Source organism: Monopterus albus, unplaced genomic scaffold (assembly GCF_001952655.1).
Source record: "Monopterus albus unplaced genomic scaffold, M_albus_1.0 scaffold144.1, whole genome shotgun sequence".
Taxonomy (NCBI): Eukaryota; Metazoa; Chordata; class Actinopteri; order Synbranchiformes; family Synbranchidae; genus Monopterus; species Monopterus albus.
This window is the reverse complement of record NW_018128024.1, coordinates 995,286-1,017,261: the sequence shown is the minus strand read 5'-3', so window position 1 is coordinate 1,017,261 and position 21,976 is coordinate 995,286. Positions and strand designations below refer to the sequence as shown.

Sequence of the window (21,976 nt, the reverse complement as noted above, 5' to 3'; positions counted from 1 at the left end):
GGCACCCCATCATTTTCAATACCCCAGTGATTTAGTTCAGCTTAGCATTTAGGGGCCATAATACAGAATGTCACATTAGCTTTATTACCCCTAATATGCAGCTTAGAATAATAGCCTAAGCTAAAACCATTGTGATGGTTCCATTACAGCAGACAACCTAGTGTAGCCCAGGCTGGGTGCTAACATGCAGGTAAAGTCCCATTAGCATGCTGCACAGGTAGCTCATAGGGCCTCAGTGTCTGTGTCTGATTTGACAGCCTCTTTTTCTCATTCCAGCTCTTAAATGGAAAATACTCTGCTCTCCATTTATGTTATAATTGAAGAGGGGAAAGGGGAGTGAAGGGAGGGGGTGAAGAGCAGGAACAAGAGCAAAAAAGAAAAGACAGTTAAGAGAAAATTACATTGCAGTTTGTGCTGCTAGCGGTCTGCGTGGTGAATGAGAATTGTGACAGATTAGTGTTAGCACTGATAACCAGGAGAGACACTGATTGTAGGCTATCAGCCACTCAACCTGTTCAGTACTGTATCTGGCGAACACACATGCATGTGCATATGCACACATACATTGAAATAAAAACAACTATGCAGAGATGCAAAAGATGTAGGAAATGCAAAGAAACAGAGTCAAAATCTCCAAAAGTGAAATTAGCACTGTTTGAATGATGATAAAGGATAAGCATTTAGTGTTGCACAGAGGTAGGTGTGTGTCTATGAGTGTTTCAGTACCTCCCAGCTGAAGCACAGGCTGGTCTGTGTAGCAGACAGCAGGGTGAGGTTAGAGGGGTGTGTGTCAGGGGCCGCCTGTAAGGTCTGGATCAGCCTGGACGGGGCACTCAGGGGGCTGGAGCCGACAACGTTCACCTGCCGCATTCTGAACCTGGTGAGAAAAGAAAGCCAAGCTATGGGGCATTCCACTGATTTATACAGATTTAGTTTACACTTCATGAGGTGTACTGCTCAGCCTGTGAAAACTGTGGTATAATGTCTTTTGTGGCTCTGGAGGGAGTGCTCTCATGTCTGAAAAAATAACTCATAATGCCATAGTGATCCCATCGGGGGTTATCTCACCAGACTTGGAGACCGAAGATTTTTAACAGAAAGGCTATATTACGAACGGGGGCTGTGGAGTTTAGAAGACACTCATGTTCACTAGGCAGGGATGATAAACAATATAATGGGAAATAAATGAGAAAGTAAATGCTATTTCCATAGAAGGAACAAATATACTGTGTATGGAAATTACACTGCACTGAAGCTAAGTGTTCTTGTCATAAAGAGGACTATGCAGCTTGTGAACACAATTGTTTAGTGTCGTCTATGAGCTGCATTATGGGAAATGTAGGTCCCAGTGTGTTTTGGTATTTGAATCATACTAGGGACATAAAGTCAGGGTACCTCAACCTTTGACTATTCTTTTTAAAATCTATATCTTCTAAGTCATACTCTATTTATGACAGTACATTACGAAAATTGCTGAAGTTCCCTTTAAAAAACACCATGACCAAAAAAACTAAGTCGGTCCATAAGTTAGACATGGCTGAAAAGCGGGTGTCTAATATTTTCAATTGATTACACAGTGTTACTGTAGAAATGGTGGTAAAAACCAAAGTAACTGGGTCATGTAAACTTTATCATCATACCTTTTGTGAAGTACTAGGTGGACTAGATGCTGTTAAAGTTGCTTATCATAAAACAGTAGAGATTACTGCCTGAAATGCAGACAATCAACATATAACATCAGGTGGAACTCCCCACATGAAGATTTCTGAAAAGGCCACTGATGATTTGTTGAGGTGATTCCAAACATTCAGCAGATATTGTGGCTTTTGTTATTTCTAAATGCATCTATGCTCCATTGTAGCTATGAGTGACAAAGTGAGTGTGCAGAGTGCCTGTGAGAGACTGCATCTACTGTAGGAGTTCTCATCCCTGTACTGGGAGATAGAGAGCAGGATGTAAAGAGGGACTTAAAATGGGGGATAAGAAAAGCAGACAAGTGCATCACTTCATCTAATGTCCCAGTGGTGCTGCCTGTGACAACATAATCCCTGTGAGTGTACAATGTGTGCACAATCACATACTGCAGTCCCATTACAGATGAAGGTGGAGATACAAAGAGCAAGACACAGTGATAGACAGATAAATACAGGAGACAGACAATGAGACAGAGAAGGAGAGGGAGTGAATGAAGAGGAAGAGTTGCTGCTGTTCAGAGGGGCGATAGATCACGTTTACAAACTGCAGGCTCCCCACAGCCCTAGAGCAGGGATTACAGACACCCATTTCTCCTCCTCCATTTCCCATTCTCCTTGTCTTTTATGCCTCTGAGGCTTTCTGTCTTTAATGCTCCTTGCTGCCCTTCCTCTTTCTTACCACCTTTCTTCTCCCCTGCCCTCACCCCTCTCCTCCCCTCTAGCTAGTTGCAGGAGGGTAATAAGGATCTGCATGCAGCAGCTGTGAAGGTGCTGACAAACAGAAAAGTCTCAGATGGAACTGTCTCTCTGTGTGTCTGTGTGATTTATCTAACTTCACCTGAGTATTGCAATACTGCAGAAACCGGTGGAGAGTGAGACGTGTGTGAGTTTGTGTGTGTGCACAACGTAGCACTTTACTATGTTCTTCTGTAGACTGTGCTTGCTGCTCACCTGTACTGAGTGAATGGAGTGAGGTCCGGGATCTCCAGCGTGTCCGCATCGGGCTGGTTATCTTTCTGGTAGATGACCCTCCATGCCTCCTCCTTTCCATCCTCCTTCACTACCTGTTAAAGCCAAATATGTTGTGTTAGAATAGTTTATTTCATTCTGTGTTTCAGGATTTGAAAGGCACTGCAAAAGCGTACAAACATACGCACCTGTCCTTCAACAATCCATCGTGATATTGCTGTCTTTCCATCAGAACCAGGGCGGAAGCGAAGTGTTGCTGCCCGAGGGCTGATGTTGGAGATGACTAAATTAGAAGGAGCACCAGGAAGTTCTAAAGATACAAAAGACAGAGAATGATGTTGGAATGTCACAATAATGTTATTTTTGAAAAATCAACCAGATGCAATAATCATTTATTTACAAAGGACAGTGTTTTTTTCAAGCAACACGAAATGCAACATCACAGCATAGTGAACTGTTTCATGAGGGCTGATGAAAAGAAGTGGCAAAGCAAACAACACTTTAATACTTTAAAACTGACAAAAGTGACATCAGAACTGCAACAGGACCTGTCTCTAATACACTTACAATAACACTAACAGAAGAGAAATAGAAAACTAAGTCATGTTGCCAATAATGCCTGAAATACAAAAAAAAAAAAAAAAGCTTTAAGGAGGAGTGAGCCAAGAAACTGGCTCCGGTCCTTTTTATTATCGTGTCCATGTGGCCATTCTTGGCCATAAAAGAGGAAAATAAAAGACTGGTCACAGAGAAAAAATGTTAATGTTAATAAAGTACAGGCACTTATGTTACAGCTGTATAGCCATCTCTGTCAGCACAATTTATTCCACATTTCCAAGGTCGACAATACAATACAAAGAGATAAATCTGTACACCAGTGGAGGTGAGACGTGAATTAAATGGACAGTTCACTAAAGTCCATTTAAGGCCTATAAATGTCTGAGTAGGCTGCAAGTCTCATAAAATATGTTTGACCCATTGGTATTCTAACATTGTTCCATCTCAGTGGCATTAATGAGTGACAGCAAATGGGTAATGTGGCTGCCCAATCGCAGCAGCCTGAACAGAGGGGGAAGAGAAACCACAAACATTAATGGCACAGCCACATCCAAAGTGTCCTGTTCTCTTCTCACTGTATTTTATTGTCTGATAAATCAGTGTATACCTCATCAATAACCATGTAGACACACAAAGCCGGATACACACACAAGAAATTTGTTTCCGGTACAGAACCGAGGCAGCCGTCTGTGACACCAACTCACATACACTGATGGCGTTGCTGTCCCTGCAAGACGTTGCTCTGGCCATCAGGAACAACTTGCCGTTCAGTGTCGTGCCCAAGGACACTTCGACACGTGGACCTGGGATAACCGGAATCTAACTGCTGCCCTTCCGGTTGGGGGCTGCCTAGATCAACTGAACTTCCGTCCAACTTAGGGCTGATAACAATAAATTCAGATTTTCCTTCATTTAAGTGAAGGAAATTCTGACTTAGCCAAGTTTTGACATCCTGTAAACAGTGTTGCAATGCAATATTATCACACTGATGTGTGTACAAGTGGTAATTGTGCTGGTACGTTTGCTCTTAATAAGTTATTTGATGCTATAAAAAGGGTGGATTTTGGATTATTTGAGAGCTTTGACTGACAGTCCCATGCTGCCACTCCACTTCTGGTTGCTACTGCACAGAATGCAGTTGCAAAAAAGCAAGATGGCAGCCGCCATATTCGCGATATGTTGCTTCGCTTTCGAACAGTGGAGGGACGTGGTAATGCCATGTTCACTGTATATATGTCAATAGTCCTCAACAATAACTGGAAGAAAGAACTATTTGAGATCAACTAATTCAGCGTACAGTAAAAAGAAAGTTCTCTGACAACAACATCAATGATACAGCCTGTTTGTTTGTTGGCAAGTGCTGTAAACCCCACTGACTAACAGTCTGAATAGTTGCTTCTGTCACATTCAAAGTGAGGGCAACCAGGAGACAACTATAATTTTCTCCTAGTGGTGAGTTTTTTCTATATTTCCTTGTTAACCTGGAATAAATCATAATAGAATAATATGTTTTTTCACGCACACTTCAACTAGGACAAATTTTTCCAATGAAAGGTTTACAACTCTACCTTTCAAATGCCACACACAATTTATAGCTGGCTCTGAATAGACTTCTTCACTGACAGCTACTGAAATGAAATGGCACTGGTCTGGCAGGTGGCACATCTGATAGCCGCTCTGGAGACACAGGCTGAAATCCTGAATTTGATTTTAAATGATGTCCTAACACATGAAATATATGACAGATTGTTTCTGTTTGTAATGTTTACATAATCACAATGAACCACAATCCATTTTGCTCTAAATTGTCTCACTCAATCACTTCAACCACTTCCCGCCACCGCGTCTGGTTGACACTTGGTTTCCGTGGATGGTGTAAGCGCTAGTGTGATCTTCTGTAATCCACCCAGTTGTCCTGCAGCAAGCATCACATTTGCTGAACATGGCAGGATACAGCTCTGTAAAGCCAGCGTGTTACACCAAATGGCATGTGTTGTAACATGTCACTCCACTGGGGAACATCAGACTTTGTAGAATCTCTGAAGAGATTTTTATTGTGAAAGCACCATATAATTATATAACATGACTGGGTTCAGTTATTAAGGACACAAGGCAATATTTATTCCGGATACAGAGAAGCACATGTGTGCAACAAAAAAGAAATTATAGCTATCAGCTACCATTGCCCTGAAAGTGCATGCAGCAAACTTGTAAGGGTTATAATGAGGAAATGTTGATATCAGCCTCCTTGCTCAGATGAATGACAAAATTCGCTCAACTCCATGAATACATGAATAAATAAATGACAAAAATCTATGCTTGGTGAGTCCCCCTCTTTCTCTCTCCCCAACTCTCTGCTCATTCTTTAACTCTTTTTCCTAATCTTCAGTGCTCCGTCTTTCCGTCACTCTTTTTGCTTTCATGAATTAATGAATAACCTCTGAATCTAAGAACTGTCTGTATCTATCTTGCTTTCACTTTTTCTGCTTTTATTCATAAATTAGTAATCACAAAATGTTCGGACAAAAATCCTGCTGCAGTAGGCAGGTTTCTCCTCCCATTCCCCTCCACTTCCTCACTGCCTCTCAGTCCGTTTCCGAGAGACTCCGGTCATATGTTCCTTGGAGATTGCATTTTTTTTGTTTCCGTTCTTTCCACATTGTGTTTCTCTATCTGCTCTTCCTTCTTCATTCCTGTTCTTTGATTGTGTCGTTCCCTCTCTCTCCCATAGCTGCATTCACCTTCTTTGCCATTTGCAGTTAATCAGCACTAATAATGATTGCAACTTGGCCTTAGTCCAATCATCCAAACTCTTCATGCACGCACAAACTAGGTGTGCACACGATATACACACACAAATAAACAACACACTGAAATGTTCTCTAAGATGCTGCAAATGACTAAGTCTTGTGTGTGACTGTGCTTGGTTGTGTGGGTGATGATTCATGGATGCACAGTAACAGCCACTTAGCCTGAGGAGAAACAATGGCACCATAAAAACTCATCAGTTATATTTACGCTGCTGCTGCATACACACATACACACAAGCAAAAAATAAGCTTTGAACTTCCACTGTCACCAGCAACACTGCATGCGCGTGTGTATTTATTGTACCTGGTGGGACTCCAGTGGAGATGGTGGCGGAGGCGACCGCTCCCCGCCCTGCGGCGGTGAGTGCCACCACCTGTAGTGTGTACGCTGTGGTGGAGGTGAGACCAGTCAGCTGGTACTGAAGGGTTGAGTTAGACAGAGAACGTTCCTGACGGCTCGACTCTACATCAGATACTTGCCACCACAACACGTAGCCTGCGGGATGTAGAGCGCACGCTGGGTTAATAAAGATGCATACACGCATGAGCAGATGTATACACACAGACAAACATACACAAGCACACAGACCTACAGTGTACATGTGAGGTACAGAGCCAAAAAGGGAGTAGTCTGTATGGGAGGGGTAGTCAAAATCACACTATCACACTCCACCACCTTGAAATGTGTGTGTGTGTGTGAGGCCACTTGTGTGATAAACCCTAGAGAGAGTGAAAAGTCCCTCATCTGTCTCCCTCCTCACCAGGTGCTGGATGAAAAGCAGGTTGAGGGCAAAGAGTAAATGTGCAAGGTGACCTTGACTGAATAACCATTTGCCTACTCCTCTGAGTGCGTAAACTGCACCACAGCCTTGTGCTGTTACTCTGTGGACTTGATATTTAGGCGTCTGAAGAATATTGAACATGATGCAGCCATGTGAACACTCAGACACACACACACACACAGTGCAGTGCAATCGCTTAGTTCACTGCAGCGCTTCATGTTCACCAGCGCCACTGTCTAACAGAGCCATGGAGGAGCTGAGGCAGAATGAACTTGGGGGTGGGGGCTTGAGGTCTGTAATGTGCCACCCAACCAACAGCCTGGGTTGCTGGGAAGTGTGGGATGAGGGCACGTTCGACATAATGTGTGAAGACAAGCTGTAGAGAGAAGCGATTAACCGATGATGAATCAGTAGTACACAACCGTGTCAGTGGAAGTCAGAAAAGTAAGAGATGAAGTGGAGAATAGTAAAGAAACAGTACATTTTTCATGGTTCCTCCCTCGGTGCTGCTTGCCTCAGGGGGGATGCTTTTTACTCAAAGTTTATTTGTCCACCTGAGAAGAATACCTTTTAATTGGAAACGATAGGCACTCTATCTCTAATCATTGTGTGTCTTACTTATGACAAGAACAACTCAAACTAATTTAAGCTTCTCTCATCAAAACTTTTAATGGTACTGAAAATAACATGGTAGAATAAAAATTTCTTGATTATAGTGGATAAATGGAGGTGGAGGAGGAAATCAGTGACTGGTTAAAGTTTGGAGACAGTTCTACTAAGTTGTAATGCTCGTACCAGTGATGATGCCGTTCTTGTCTTCAGGCTCTGCCCAGCTGACTCTGAGTGATGTGTCTAAGATTTCAGTAAAGCTCAGGAGGCGAATGGGTCCAGGTGCTGAAAGAACACACGCACACACACATCAGATAATATTGGTCGGTTTTGACCAGTTCAACAGTAATAAAACTTCAGAAATTACTTGATTTCAGAAAATCATCTCTACCTCTAAGCCCCCCCGCCCCCCCATGCCTATACAGCCTATTACCTGCTGCTCTTCAACTTCACACACTACCTCCTAATCACATCTGCATTGACCACCACACACGCACAGACTCAGGTGCACGCATGCCTGTCGTTTCTCATTTCATCCATGGCTCTCTAACCTCTCTCCCTGCAGAGCGATTAAGCTATTCATCTGAGACATTCAATAACATTCACACACAATCTCTCACACACACACGCGCAAAAAGCTATCATCAAGCAAGAATTACACCCACCGTTAACCCTGCAACACACCCAGAACCCAATCAATACCTGTCTACAGCTACGTGTATGTGTGCGAGTGTGTGTGTACACATGGCTTCTAATATCCCTTTCCCACTCGATAATTGCTGGATGGTAATAATTGCTTGTCTGTCTGCCTATAGGCTATTGTGTTTATTTGACAGTGCGACTGTGTGCATGTGTACTGGCAAGTGGGAGTGGCAGCTTTTATGTTTATCCATTGAAAAGTACGCTATAAATACCAGTATGTGTGAAAACATATAAATCAATTCCCTTTAAAAAGACAGTGAAGCAAAATTGAAGGTGCGTGTGTGGTGGTGGGGGGTGGGGGTGGGGTTGCCTAACAACAAAGAGATTAAAAATGAGGAAAAATAAAGCAAGAGCCTGAGAGAAAACAGGGGGTGCTGGTGTAGAGACATAGTGGATGCAGCTGTGTATCACACTGATGGAAACAGCTGGAGCTGTGTATTGAGCAAGTCACTACACTTTCATCATTATTCACAGCAGAGGCTGATAGGCGGGTCTTTGTGCGCTGCTCTGTGTGTGTACTCACTGTCCTCATGTGTCTGCAGCAAGGTGGGCGGGCTGCGGGGGCCGTCTCCAGGTGTTGTGAAGCAGAGGGTGGAGCCGAAGTACCAGGTGAATTTCTTGAGTCCGCTGACTAATCCTGTGTGGCGTGAACCTGGATAGTCTGGGGTGATGGTTACTATGGTAACGTCCTCCGGAGACCGCTCCGGCCACACCAGTAGCTGTGACAAAAATGGTCATGGCTCAAATCTGGGTTACAAATTTCATCGACTGAATCCAACAGGTCTCCACTGCAACTAAAAACCTCATCACAGTTGTTTTATTTGTGATGTATTTCTTTAGTCATTAGCTTGACTCATCAGTATCAGCTTCAGGCTGTCAAATCCACATCTTATTATTCAAACTATTTATGAGACAAGAGTGTGTGTGGGATACGGTGACTCTTTTCAAATTAGGCAGATACCCAAGGGGTTTCTTTGTCATTAAAGTTTAAATACACTACATTCTATTTACAAATTTGTGAAAATGGCAAAACAATACTCATGTTTCCTTTACCCACAAAAATGATCTGCATTCCAAATATATTGAAATTTAAGCATTATTTATGTATGAATGCACAACTTCACATAAATTCCTCCCAGCAGGCCATTATCAGTCATAGCAAGATCTGAGGACAAAATAAGTCTGAACATCTAATGAAAGGTTAATTTGTCTCTATTGTGGCATTTGATTTACATTCTGAACCACAGCAGCTTGGTTATTGCTTTAGCCATAAAAGCTAACTGTGAAAAGCATATACTTACATAATCATAATGAAAAATAAGCCATATTGTACCTATATGTCTATACAAAGTTGATGGTAAAAAAACATAACTGGCTAAATTTTGAACTTTGAGCAAAGTTTTAATCAGATTACAGAGTGCTGTGGGTTAGTAGTGTGCATGGGCGGAGCCAGGGGTATTGGATTCCCATTCTTAGCTTTACTGTACATGTACCCTAACACCGACAATGAAATGAAGGTAGGATCAACACAACCTCACGTGCCACATTTCATGGGTGCAAAAATTACAACTGTGCAACTCTAACACCTGTCAGCGATGACACAAAATGATGAAGTATCTAAAATGTCAATTTAATACTCACTATACATTAATTGTTTAATAATAAGTGAAAGAGTGATTTCGAACATAATCTAAAATGCATTAGAGCTGTAGCTGTTATTTACTGTTTATCCAGTTAATATGCTTCATGCTCCTCCCACCGTGCAGGGTTTTTGGGTGTGGGATAAGTCATGAAAACACACCTCCACCACAGCGTGTTACCAAATACACACAGAAGAAATCTTTAGGATTAATACTGTGAATGATATTTTACAGCACACATGCTTCATATTACCTCTATAATCAGCAATAGGTGCCTAATGAAAAACCTTCACTGCTACTATTGGAAAAAAGCCCAGTGGTACCCAGAGACAGTCAAGCAGCTGCTTTTCACACGCCTGAAGGGTGGTGCTGTGTCCCCAGTCTCTCATGGTAAAATAAGTTTTTCTATTGTAATTTATTATCAGCACAGTCCAGTGTGGGTGCAGTAAAAGAGTGCTGATCTGGCACCTCCGAGCATCTGATGCTTTAAATGGTGCTGGGGAAGACTGGTTCTGCTGTTATTACAGCAGCGTATGCATTAGGAACCAAGCTGCAATGGGTTCTAGAGAACACACAGCGCCGTCCTCCCTTTAGATCTACTGGGCCCAGAGCAGGGACGGTACGACACTACTGTGCACTGTGGACAGATCGCAGTCACATCTTTCTGTGTGTTACATCAGGTCTAGTGCAAAAGACTTCAAAAAGTTTCTGTATACTTGGCTGATTCATTTATACAATCTCTGGGCTGGAGCCAAATTCCTTGTATTTTTGATAATACTTGGCTATAAAGTTTATGCTTATGCTCTTCTGGGTGGAGGTTCCTTTAGGAATCAGACTAAATGCAATTTGTTTATTGAAGACAGACAGATAGAAAGATACTAAGACTGTAGTTTCAAGGACGTTCAAATGGAAGACATGAAACTCATCAGAAGTGTCTCTTCTCAGTCTCTCAATCAGTTTTGGGCTATATTATGAAGGGTATTGTATATAGCCACTGATCTGTGGGGGGGTGAAATGAGATGAGGTTTTGCTTCATATCCTCTTTTAATTAATATCATTATCTACTGTCCCCTATCCAGCACAACACCCCCAAAGACACACATGTGAAGCAGCTCTGAGGCTCCACTGATGTGGGGTGGCAGAGCCGGGTACATACAGACAACATCAGAGCCGCATCAAGCTGATGTAAAGCCATATAGTAGTTATCAACCAACAGCAGCACCAACAATCACACTGTCTAAACACGCTCAAACACACACACACACACAGACCAACTGATGCAAAACAAGAATGTTTTCTTTGTCATGTTAATCGGTTCCTTAGGGGTTGGTTGCCACAGTGAAGTAAGGAATAAATTACATAGCAGAACTAGTACATACAGATGGTTCACTCTATTCAGTCCTTCACTCTCACCTTGCCTTCTTTTATTCTGCTTGCAGCTTCTTTATTATTATGTCTTATTTCTCTTCAGTCCCTCGCTCCTATTTTCTCATTACCTTCTTCTTTTTTTTACACATTTAATCTTTTTTTCTATACCCCACCAAACTGAAATGGCTACTGGGAGTGTACTGGTAAACAAGAGTAAGGCTGTGCATCCTGGAACAGGATCTCTGAGAGGTTTTTCACAAACCTACACACAGAAAAGTTGTGCAGGTTTGAACACAGTTTCTTTTACTTGAAAGTCACATCGATAACATACACACTCATCCAGAGGCTTACCTTGTATCCCTGGTTAATGCCGTTAATGAACTGCTGAGGTGGAGGGTTCCATGTGAAGCGGATGGTAGTCGAGTTGAGAGCTACAACTTCTACTTCCTGCGGTGGTGCAGTGGGAACTAAACACAGACACAGGGCACAAACAGTGGCTTCACCAAGAGAAAGAGAGAGTGCTTAGACTCACTGGGAGAGCACATGCAGTTACAGACTTGGAGCCCTATGCTCCAGAAATAAAACTCAGTGATTTGCTTGTGACTTGCTTTTTCAACAACTACTGGTTTTAAATATCTCATACATGTAGAGATTCAGTTCATTTTTTATAAATAATTCTACGTTTGCAAAAGCTAAATGCCAAACCTGCACTTCTACTCTTTGCTGCTAATTGATCTAATTTCTCAATAAAATTCATCCCATCTATTATAATTTACATGTATGTGTTTTGCATATTATTATCTTGGGAATGGTTGTTCATAAAAATAATGGTCAAAATCAAAGCAGTAGAGGTCAGAATATGCTGCTTTTAAGGTTTTAGTGCTAAACAGCTCCAAAAACGCTGGGTCCCATTATCTTCCTATCACCTGGAAATAGTCTTTCATTAGGAGCTCAATGTGTCTAATTGCTACTTCTTTCAAACCCTACACTCCACTTTGTAATGTAGGCTTTCTGTAAAAAAACAAAAGTCCCAGGCTGAAGCCAAAATAACCCTGGTGACATCACTTTAACATTATTAGGTCTGTTTTTAACCTTTAAAGATCTCCCTCTAGAGCCAAATAAAACAGAACTGCTTCCACAGGCTACACTCGCCGTGTACACCTCAAGATGGGTAAAGTAAGCTTCACGTGTTAGCTCAAGGGGACTGCACCTTTAACTGATACTTCTCTTCTTTCCATGGAAAAATCATTTACTGGTAATTTTTTAATAACTGTGGCACTCAAGTGTTCCTGGTGTGTACAGTAGGGACGTAATGATACCACCAACTCACAGTACAATATTACCATGATAAAAAGTCCACAATACGATGTTTATCACATTAAAAACAAAGAAAAAAGATGAAACAAATGCCTCATACTCAATAATAAATGTATATAAAAGATAATGCGGCAGTTGGTAGCAGTCTTTTTATGAAACAAAATAAAACACACATAATAACACTGCAGTAGCTGGCTCTTGTAAATAAAACAAGTCATACTCACAGTGGAACACCAGTACGTCCTAGGCAGGTTTAACTTTGTCTGGTGGTCAGAGACCAGAATCACCCCAACAAATGGGGGCAGTAGTGAGCAATTTGCTCCTTGACGCACCAGAACAAGAAGATGCCGAACCAGGACAAGCCACATAAAGGTGAGACTTGTGTTTTACTGGAGGTATTTTTCAAACATCCTGGTCTACTTTCCAACAGAAAACTATTATGGGTGATTACTAATTGGTTGGTTTTGTATATGCATTGCCCGGTTTGCTTGCCCATCTCCGTTAAAGTGTTGTGCACAGTCATGCCCTGACTGTTTCTGTGAGATGTATTTATAACTGCCTCATTCCTAAATGGTGCTAGTATTGGCTTTGTTCTGCAGTATTTGCATGTTGCTATGCTTTTTCTCAGTTTCCTTCCCACCTGTGTCATTTCTTAAAACAGGAAAACTGACATGCTGCCGCACAACAGCTGTAAAAGTCGACGATGGCGCATCCACCGGTTCAAAATTGTGAGACCACGGTCACCATCCATGTCGCACGGCTTGCGCAATTATGGTCTACTGTATTATAAACTAGAACTCGCTGAGCTTTCTATTCAAACATTCAGCAATAACAGTTCAACAGTAGGAATCTGTAGTCAAACTAAACAAGAATATTATGTTTGAAGCATGTATTAACATGACCAAGGCATTCATCACCCACCAGAGACTGAGACAGAGAAGACAGAATGTCAAGAAATATGAGAAGTGGTGGAATATACTGTTCACATTGAAGCGGTTTTTCTTCTGATACGAAGGTTATTTGTTCAGCTTGGAGAGATTGACAGGCGGTAAGTGTGGTAAACAAGTGCTGAACATGTTTGGGTCGCACACGCTAGACACATTTTTACTTCATCCACTTTGAAACTGAACCACTGTCTCTTAGATTTATTTTCTTACTCTTCCTCTTTCTCTGTGTCAGCGTATGAATCTTTATGTTGAATCTATCAGACCAGCTGGTAAGTGAAAAAAAGAGACTCCACGATAACATTAAAGCCAGAAGAGAAACGTGTAACTGTGAAATAAGTGTGTGAATGTGTGAGTTTGTGGGCACATGTCATGGTGATTACACTGTAAGAGGTTTATGCTGATGCTAAAAAGCCACAAAGTCATATTGCACTGTTGCATGATGGGAATAACCTTTACATCTACAAGCCAAAGTGACCAAAAGATTCAAAGAGAGAGGTGAATACAGAGTGAAACATGCAGAGACCATAACAAAAAAAAAATAAAAACAGAAGGTAAGAGATGAGATGGATGAGGAGACAAAGAGGGAGACAAAAGAGTAACTGATGTTAAAGACGCTCTCTCCGCCCCCGCCATGCCGACAGTACTCCCGGGGACAAACTTCTAACCCCTCACAGCTCAAAGCTACAGATAAAACACTAAACCCTGTCCTCTGGGGGGAACTTAGTATGTGAGCGCGGCTGTAAGCGAGAAGAGAAATGTCATCTGAGTCCGACGCTGAGTTCAGCCACATCCACTCGCAAATATTGAGAGAGAAAATGAGCAATCCATGGCAGTCACTCCCCTTAAACCACATTAGAATAATTAATGAACCCAGTTCACTCTCCTGAGTCTATAAACCTGTCCTGAACCCTTGTAATAATAACAGTGAGCTTTATGCGCATGTGTGTGTGTGTGTGTGTAGCTCAGCCCTTCTTCAATAATGATGATTTACTATTGGAATAAAAGTCAGGACCAGAAGACCATGTGTTTAAAAAAGATTTAGCCCAACGACCACGTTCTCTCCTCTCCCTTTGCAGTCCTCACTTACATCCTTCCCTCCTTCACAACCACTTCATTGATCTACGTCTGAGAGAGCTGAGAGTGTGTCCCTCTGCGCAGCCATGTTTATTACAATAAACACGCTATTATGTATCCTATAATATATTTATAGAGCAGTGTACACGTTCTTCCTCCATGAACTCTCTCCAGCTTGTCCTGCAGCATCCCCAGGTGTCTGGACAGATGAACGCCTGCCCCTAAGGTCTCCTCCCAGTTGGTTGAAGCTAGTGAGTCTTCAAGGGGATGCCACGGGGGGAAGGGGGGGGGCTTTAACAAGCCTGAACTGACTCCTCTCAAGGCTAAGAGTGACGTCTGCCAGCCTGTGGAGATACCTCAATGCAGCTGCTTGTAACTGCGATCTCAGTCTTTGATCACGACCCAAAAAACGCATATAAAACTACAAACAGAGGAGGACGGCCTACCTAGTTACTAGTGCAACCCAGTTTCATGACAGAAAAGGCTCTGTGTGATGTGGGAGTCATCAAAGTGTACCTTTCTTTGTGGTATCTTCTAAGTCATGTAAAATGTTTTCTGTAATGTTCTCTGGTAGTGGCATTTTTTTTTTTGAAGTGACTGTATTTAGGTGGGAAACCTAAATACAGGCCTGATCCTCCTACTTATACATTTGTACTCTGATATTACCCTGATATTATTAACTATGAAGGTCTAAATTTACCTGAAAATCCCAAGAAAATGTAACAATTATCAGCAACATGTGTACATTTCTATCTACAGCTACAGGATTTTTCTTATGCTCACAGAGTCCATGAAATAATGCTCTCACTCTGTGTGTATACGTGGACTGATGACAGACATAATGTCTTTGAATATCTTGTGCATTTGCTGTGCCCTTAAGAAATAAGAAAACTAAAAATGTGTGTGCATCATTACTCACCTCCCTGCAGAGTGTACTCGGTGACAGGACTGCTGTACACACCCAGGCCGGCTCCAGTGTACGCAGCCACCTGGATCTGGTACTGTGTCCAGATGATCAGATCTTTGAGCAGACAGTAGTTGGTCTCTGGGCTGCTGATGTTCTTCTCCTGGTAGTCCCCTGGCAGCCCTGCCAGACGGTACCTACACACAGTGATACACAAACACTTGTAAATACAATGGTTTGAAACAAAACAAGCAAGGAACATAAGCAAGTGATGCAGCATAAGTCAAAGTACACAGACAAATGTAATATGGTAGAGTAGATCAGCCATTAATCATAGGGGCTGATGGTTGGTTCCCTGGCTATATTTAGGTGTCCTTGAGCAAGAAAATAAACCTAGAGTTGCTCCTGATATATGTATATGCATGGACAAAAAAAAATGTAAGCTTCTTTGGACAAAAGCAGGTAATGAATTAATGTAACATTACCAAACTGATTCATTTTATTATACTTTATTAATGCCTATTGGGAGGTTTCTTACTAATTGTGGCATTGTCAGGCCACCAGGGACAACTAGGGATTCAGTGTTTTGCCCAAGGACACTCTGACATGTGGACTGGGGAGACCGGGAATCAAACCACCAAACGTCTGATTAGGAGATGACTGCTCTACCACCTGAGCCACAGTCACCTCCAACGTATTGATAGGAAGATGTTCCCCTTCTAAAAAGACTTTGCGTGCAGATTATAATATAGAATAATAATAATAATACTGGTGTACATACAGTGGGTACAGAAAGTATTCAGACCCCCTTAAATTTTTCACTCTTTGTTATATTGCAGCCATATGCTAAAATCATTTAAGTTCATTTTTTTCCTCATTAATGTACACACAGCACCCCATATTGACAGAAAAACACAGAATTTTTGACATTTTTGCAGATTTATTAAAAAAGAAAAACTGAAATATCACATGGTCATAAGTATTCAGACCCTTTGCTCAGTATTTAGTAGAAGCACCCTTTTGAGCTAATACAGCCATGAGTCTTTTTGGGAATGATGCAACAAGTTTTTCACACCTGCATTTGGGGATCCTCTGCCATTCCTCCTTGCAGATCCTCGCCAGTTCTGTCAGGTTGGATGGTAAACATTGGTGGACAGCCATTTTCAGGTCTCTCCAGAGATGCTAAATTGGGTTTAAGTCAGGGCTCTGGCTGGGCCATTCAAGAACAGTCACAGAGTTGTTGTAAAGCCACTCCTTCGTTACTTTAGCTGTGTGCTTAGGGTCATTGTCTCGTTGGAAGGTGAACCTTCGGCCCAGTATGAGGTTCTGAGCACTCTGGAGAAGGTTTTCGTCCAGGATATCCCTGTACCTGGCCCCATTCACCCTTCCCTCGATTGCAACCAGTCGTCCTGGCCCTGCAGCTGAAAAACACCCCCATAGCATGATGCTGCCACCACCATGCTTCACTGTTGGGACAGAGGCTTCCGTCAGGGCACTCTGCCCTAAAGCCCCGACTGGTGGAGGGCTGCAGCGGTGGTTGACTTTCTACAACTTTCTCCCATCTCCCGACTGCATCTCTGGAGCTCAGCCACAGTCATCTTTGGGTTCTTTTGTACCTCTCTCACCAAGGCTCTTCTCCCCCGATAGCTCAGTTTGGCCGGACGGCCAGCTCTAGGAAGGGTTCTGGTTGTCCCAAACGTCTTCCATTTAAGGATTATGGAGGCCACTGTGCTCTTTGGAACCTTAAGTGCAGCAGAAATTTTTTTGTAACCTTGGCCAGATCTGTGCCTTGCCACAATTCTGTCTGAGCTCTTCAGGCAGTTCCTTTGACCTCATGATTCTCATTTGCTCTGACATGCACTGTGAGCTGTAGGGTCTTGTATAGACAGGTGTGTGGCTTTCCTAATCACGTTCAATCAGTATAATCAAACACAGCTGGACTCAAATGAAGGTGTAGAACCATCTCAGGGATGATCAGCAGAAATGGACAGCACCTAAGTTAAATATATGAGTGTCACAGCAAAGGGTCTGAATACTTATGACCCTGTGATATTTCAGTTTTTCTTTTTTAATAAATCTGCTAAAATGTCAAACATTCTGTGTTTTTCTGTCAATATGGGGTGCTGTGTGTACATTAATGAGGAAAAAAATGAACTTAAATGATTTTAGCATATGGCTGCAATATAACAAAGAGTGAAAAATTTAAGGGGGTCTGAATACTTTCTGTACCCACTGTACTGTAACTGAATACACATTTTGAAATTCAAAAGTTTACTTAAGCTGCATTTCCACTCTCAGGACCTAACGAGCAGTGTACTCTGTACTTTGCCATGCATAGCCGTCCTGCTTTGCTTTTCCACTTCTATTTCCTCTATGCTGGTCTATGTTTAAAGACCACATACGCACTCAGGAACAAACGACATGAAGGATCACTCTATAGTGGAACAATCAGCCAGTAAGGGAGACGGTGAGAGCAATTTATCAAACATCTGTTGAACAAGTGTTGAACAAGTGGAACACAAAGGTGCAGAAATGTGACGTCTCTGCTGCTCTGCCCACGATTCACTCCCTGAAGTCCCTGTTCTACCCCTGAAGACCAGACATTTAACCAATCACAGCCACACCGACTCCCCCTCGTGCTCCTGGAACACATCTCCAAAGCAGGCAGAGCGCAGTGGAAACAAACGCAGAACCCGAGACAAACGTTACTCAGCTCAACATGTTTCGATAGATTCCTATAATAGAAAAACCCTTTTTGACTTGTATCATTTATGTTGGCCATTTGAGGCAGAGACACGGCGCTGAATGATTCTCTCTTCCTGTGGAGTCACTTGAATCACATCAAAATCCCTAAAGAATAGAAAAAAAAAACCTTCAATGCCAGGTAGACTTCTCTGAATAGTGCAACTTCAAGGGCTTCACTTTAGTGCATGTGATATAAATGTCCCTATAAAAGGATATATGACCTGACTAGTCTGGGAGGTGTAACACCACTTAGGTATTGTACATATCTGATGGAGCTGGATGGAGTAATAATCCACGTCAGCATTTTAACATAGAGCCTATTTAATGTAACAGGACATTCCAATGTCTTCCCAGCTCAGTCGGCGCCCTATCACACATGCATACTGTACATACACACACACACACACACACACACACATATATACAGTACAACACAGTCATACACACAAACATACACAAAGTGAGGGGTGCCGCAGGCCGACGGGGGGAGGAGGTAACCCCTTCCACCACTTGCTCCACTTGCTCAGTCTGGGAGAAGAGAGGGAGGTGGAAGGATGGAGAAGAGAAAGCTGGAGAAGGATGAAGAGAGCGAGGATCTGCCAGCTGATCCAACAAGGAGAAAGGATAATGCTGCCTCTAAAGCTGAAGTGACACAGTGGACATGTATGAATACGCATTTCTATTTTGAACTGATGTCTGAAGCGGAGGTAGATAACACAATGAATCAGGATAATTACCTGATAACTTCTCCCGCAATTATATGCAAATTTGTGTGATGACACTGATGACAGTTTAATTACACGTGGTGTGTCAACGTTAAGGACGACGGACCACGGACAGCCAGAGCATTTGTAAAGAGTACTTATGTCTGTGATAGGGACAGGAAGGAGGAGAGACAACAAGGATTGTTTCTGTAGGTTTTAACTCAATTACACTTTATATTTTCATATATTATTGTTTAATTTATCAAATCTCAGAAAATAGCCATAAATTACTATTACAAGATGATGTGGCTATTTCCTTAGAGAATGAATTAAACAGATAACCGATAACAGATTGCCTGTGTAGATACTGCCAGCACTATCCCGTTAAAATGCTGCACAATGATAAAAGAAAAAAAAAAACACACCAGATAAAACACTGTTACACGGCGACTTGTTTAAAATAGCCAGAAATAAAACACTACTTTATTTGAACAGCCATTATTTTGCACACAACACTTGTCACCTTCTGACCCGAGACAACAATAGATACTCTTGAACATTTTGTGAAAAGCCTAGATAAAACCTGACACAGCGCATGTTCCATGACTGGAATGTATATTTGTATATTCCTCACACATGAACACATGTTGTCCCTTTTCTGACATGGAGGGAAAATAGGCAACACAGAAAACTCTGTAAATAGCCTCTGAGTATGGCCTAATACCCGAGGTAGTTTATGTTACGTATGTAAGAGACAACAGCAGAGCAGTTGTAATGCTAATTCTGATGTCCTGTCTTTCATCTTTATAGTCCCACACATCTCAAACACATCTGAAATTAAATTGTGTGTGGCTCTCTGCCTCACTGCAGCTGTCTTTACCTACTGTTTATTACTAGTGCATTGATTTAGAGCTGCAGTATGTCACTGGTGGCCAGTTGTACTAACCAGTTACTGAAGGTTAATCCACATCTTCCACTGCAAATCAGCTACAAAAGTTTTAAGAGGTAAAGTACTATAATAATTCTGCTAAGCTGCTGGAGGGATGAACACCATTCTTCCAAAAGATATTCGCTCATGTGGTGTTTTGATGGTGAAGACGCTGTTTAATTAACATGCCGACCCTAAATCTCCCCGTCTATACAGTACAAGTGTATATGTATATGTCTACCTGAGAACATATCCTCGAAGTAGTCCATTGAGCTGGGGTTCTGGTGGAGGCTGCCACTGGACCATGATGGACTGGTTTGTCCGCCCACTGGCTACAATATTCTTCGGAGGAGCGCTAGGCGCCTCCTCTCTCAGCATCAATCTAACACACACACACACACACAAATAAAGAGAAAGAGAGAGCAAAAGAGACAAATGAGTTTAAGTTTATCCTGTGTCTTGTAATGAGAATATCAGTACTGGTGAAGAAATGAAGGCACAGAATCAGTTCCTTTCATGGGGCTTTCAGAATATCACTAGTACGGACAATTTGCACAGGAACAGCATATTAGATAAGCTGGACCAAAAGGAATTTTATAGTAATTCTCTTTCCCAACCTGGTTTTGTCTAGTCTGGGGTCAGACTGTGTTTGTCACTGGAGAGACACAAAACAGAGGTGCAACTTATCATCTCCCAGCTTAAACAGCTCTGTTGAATTCTTATTGAACGCCGTGCTCATCACTCTTATCCCGCGTTCTTCTGGTGTATCTTGCAATTTCATTTTAATTCATTTGTTTTTCATCTCTGGCTATATTGGTCATTTATTTCAAGCAAAACGCTGCTACTGATGGAGACGTTTAACGCATCACTTCCAGTGTGCCAGAGGATTTCTCCTGGGAATGATCAAGCTGACACTGGGTGTTTAAAACAACAAATGTAAAAGTGTTCACGGACTCAGTGTGGGGTGGATTCACTGGAAGCTTAGAACAACAATTGGGATTACTGTTTACATTCTGTCTTATTTCACGCCTTTTAACTCGAGGTTTTCCTACTTATGATTCATTTATTCTCCAGCTAGTTTCTGTTTCGACCTCAACCCTACCACAATATCCCCAGCAGGCCCAGCTATACAGTGTGACAGCAACAGATAGTTAAATCACTATTAGTAGAGAATGAGCCAAGAGCTGGTCATTTTATTTCTAGTGGGACAGTATGATCCTTCACTCTCTCTGCACTCTCCCTCCCTCGTCTGCCTCTCCAACCCTTTTTTCATCTTTCCTTTGACATCCTGAACTACATCTCCATTTTTCCTCCGCTCTCTGCAAACTATAACCTTTCATCCATCATGTCCTTTGGCCTCAATTATTTCATCCTTCTGTCTTTTACTCATCTCCTCTTCCATTCTGTTAACCCCCCAAAAGCCCCTATCGTGATTAAAGCTCCCCGGCCGCTCATGGATGAGCACACAAGCTGAGCAGGTCAGCCTCCGACTTTACTTTAAGCAGCTCGGCTAACGTAATCTGAGCATATCTGCTCACATACACACACATATGTGAACACACCAAGCAAATTTGTCTCGGTTTAAGTTAAACTGCTACATCCGATGGTCTTTTCCCTTCCACGGATTATGTCTGGAGAGTTACATTACCTTTGCCTCTGTGTCCCATCGCTCCCTGACTGATTCTCTATATGCTGCAGAGCCATTAGTCGTGGTATGGCTCTCTGTATTTGTACGTCTGACTCTGTAAGTGAATATAAATGTGTGTGCATATTTATATGCGTGCGAAAGCAGAGGGGTGTACACGGTTAGCTAGAGAGTTGCACAGACGGATATATGGCACAGACCAGTGGTTTTACAGCTGTGCTAGGCACTGTCAGAGAGCACCAGGTGCTGCAGGCATACACATGTACACACACACACACACACACTCACACAGGCTAATGGGCCTTGTGTGAATGAGATGGGCATTAGTGTAGCCATCTGGAAATTGGATCTATATAAACCTGAACTATGCCACTGCTTTTGACTAAAATTGATGATGCACATTAATGCACATACACAAATGCATGCTACACAAACAAACCCATACAGTCATCCAGTGCAAATATAACACACACAAATGCACAGTGACGCACTTTTATTCGATAACAGGAACACCTTGTGAATTGACTTAATTCTCTCCCATTTACAAATAAATATGTACAGGAATTAAAAGCAGAGATGA

At 42.2% G+C, this 21,976-nt stretch overlaps 1 protein-coding gene across 3 annotated transcripts in view; it reads right to left on the bottom strand.

Annotated features, from left to right (window-relative positions):
- sdk1b (sidekick cell adhesion molecule 1b) overlaps positions 1-21,976 on the bottom strand; it is a 255,116-nt gene that overhangs the window by 43,699 nt on the left and 189,441 nt on the right. For all 3 annotated transcript variants that reach the window (XM_020614282.1, XM_020614284.1, XM_020614283.1), the window contains 9 exons: positions 19,993-20,133; positions 15,390-15,571; positions 11,484-11,599; positions 8,648-8,843; positions 7,609-7,707; positions 6,336-6,527; positions 2,852-2,973; positions 2,646-2,758; positions 727-877 (listed from right to left, as the gene is read on the bottom strand). In XM_020614282.1, coding sequence (XP_020469938.1) covers positions 727-877; positions 2,646-2,758; positions 2,852-2,973; positions 6,336-6,527; positions 7,609-7,707; positions 8,648-8,843; positions 11,484-11,599; positions 15,390-15,571; positions 19,993-20,133 — 1,312 coding nt within the window. The remainder of the gene's footprint in view (positions 1-726; positions 878-2,645; positions 2,759-2,851; positions 2,974-6,335; positions 6,528-7,608; positions 7,708-8,647; positions 8,844-11,483; positions 11,600-15,389; positions 15,572-19,992; positions 20,134-21,976) is intronic.